This window comes from Fulmarus glacialis, unplaced genomic scaffold, assembly GCF_000690835.1.
Source record: "Fulmarus glacialis isolate BGI_N327 unplaced genomic scaffold, ASM69083v1 scaffold31347, whole genome shotgun sequence".
Taxonomy (NCBI): Eukaryota; Metazoa; Chordata; class Aves; order Procellariiformes; family Procellariidae; genus Fulmarus; species Fulmarus glacialis.
Window position 1 is genome coordinate 8790 of NW_009223070.1, and position 1818 is coordinate 10607.

The 1818-nt window shown below is 43.6% G+C and overlaps 1 protein-coding gene across 1 annotated transcript in view; it reads left to right on the forward strand.

Moving 5' to 3' along the window:
• MRPL14 (mitochondrial ribosomal protein L14) overlaps nt 1-1594 on the forward strand; it is a 3312-nt gene extending 1718 nt beyond the window's left edge. Inside the window, exon 2 of the mRNA XM_009581684.1 lies at nt 930-1594. Coding sequence (XP_009579979.1) covers nt 930-1296 — 367 coding nt within the window. The 3' untranslated portion in view covers nt 1297-1594. The remainder of the gene's footprint in view (nt 1-929) is intronic.
• Nucleotides 1595-1818: the final 224 nt, after the last annotated feature.

Consider the following 1818-nt stretch of genomic DNA (forward strand, 5'->3'; position numbering starts at 1 on the left):
AGTAGTTCGCCTGACAGCAGCTGGGCATCCCTGCAGCTGTCTGGCCAGCCTGTTTCTAGTACCTTACTGCAAAGCAGTTGTTTAGCAGTAGAAAGAGTCTTCCTGCTTTTCCGATGGTCCATGCTTGGGCGTCCTTTGAAGAGAAGCAGCAAATCGCTTGAATTTGAGCTTACTGGATAAAAGAATAGCCATTCCTGAAAAGGAGGTTGAATTATTTCTCAGTGTATTCCTGCACATATTCAGAGTCAAATCTAACAACTTAGTATCATGCAGTTTATTTCTGTTGTTTCTTACTCCTGATAATCCCACAGAGCAAACAGATACAGAAGAGACTGTGTCTCTCTGGGTTACTCCCACATGGGGAAAGTGATGATCTGTTAGAATCTAGTTGGTGGCAGCTTAGCACAGCCACAGCAGGACCTCAGAGGTCTCACCGAGAGCAGAATAAGATGGGAGACCCTCACAGACTTCACTGAAAAGAAGACTGGTCAGAAAAGTCCCCAGAAAAGTCCCTGGGGACTGTGTACAAGATTGAAAGAGACTGACTTGAGTCTTAACTTCCTGTAGGCTGTTTGTGGCAGAAGCAAGCACATCTTTTGGCTTGTAAATTGAAGTTGAATGGAATCATCTGCAGTTGCTAAAAAGCTCAGTAAATGCAAGCCACTCTTCACGCCATCTTTTAGTCGTGTTTCAGAGTAGAACGGTCATTTTATGTTTGACATTTAGTGAAGAGTGTGCAAAGCCCAAAGTAGCATCTGGCTTTCAAAGAGCACATTGAATGCAGTCAATGCGTCACCCATATGGTATGTATTTGTTGCTGGAGCCTTCCAAGTGGTTTGTGTAATGACAAGATCCTGTACTGGGTTTGCCCTTGCTCCCCAAGGATTATTGAGGAGAGCTGTCTCTCATTCTTTCCTGTCTTTTGCTAGTATCACTCTGGCATGCCGAGCAATACAGAAACTCACCCGCGTGCGAGTGGTGGACAACAGCACCTTGGGGAACACGCCGTACCACCGGCCACCAAAATGTATCCACGTGTATAACAAGACCGGAGTTGGCAAAGTAGGAGATACGATCCTTCTGGCTATCAAAGGAGAAAAGAAGAAGGCTTTAATTGTAGGGCACAAGATGCCTGGCCCCCCCATGACACCTAGATTTGATTCCAACAATGTGGTACTGATAGAAGACAACGGAAATCCGATAGGGACTAGAATAAAAACACCAATACCCTATATCCTGCGACGGAGAGAAGGAGAGTTCTCCAAAGTATTGGCCATTGCCCGCAACTTTGTATGAAAGCTAAGAAAGGTCTCTGGCAATCCTGTTTATAACCTTTCATGCAGTAGCTGTTCCTTGGCCCTGAATGAAAGAAAATGGTGGAACATGAAAAAGTTGAAGTTCATCAAGAGTTTCTCTTCCTGTTTAAGAATTACAAGCAACTAGTTTAAATGTTGAAATACCTTGTTTTTCTCCAAAAGAAGGTTGATTTATTTCACAGAACATCTGCAATGTGTTTGGGAAATGGTCCTTCACCCTTACTGCTCTGGTGGTGTTAGTTTGGTCTCTAATCATTAAAATGAGAACATGAAAATCCTTCTTCTTTTGTACTGCTTATGCTCTCTTTTCCCTGTTTCTGCCTTTCCCGGTTCCCCAAGAGCAAGACACAAAGCGCAGTCCCTGGCCCAATGACACTGGGGTCTACAAAATGGATTCGCATGTAATAGAGTAGGAGAGATATATAATGAACTATTGGTGCCTTGGGCACGTTCAATAAAAGGATTAGTTTCTACATCTTTGCCTAAGAAAAGTTTTTAGGAG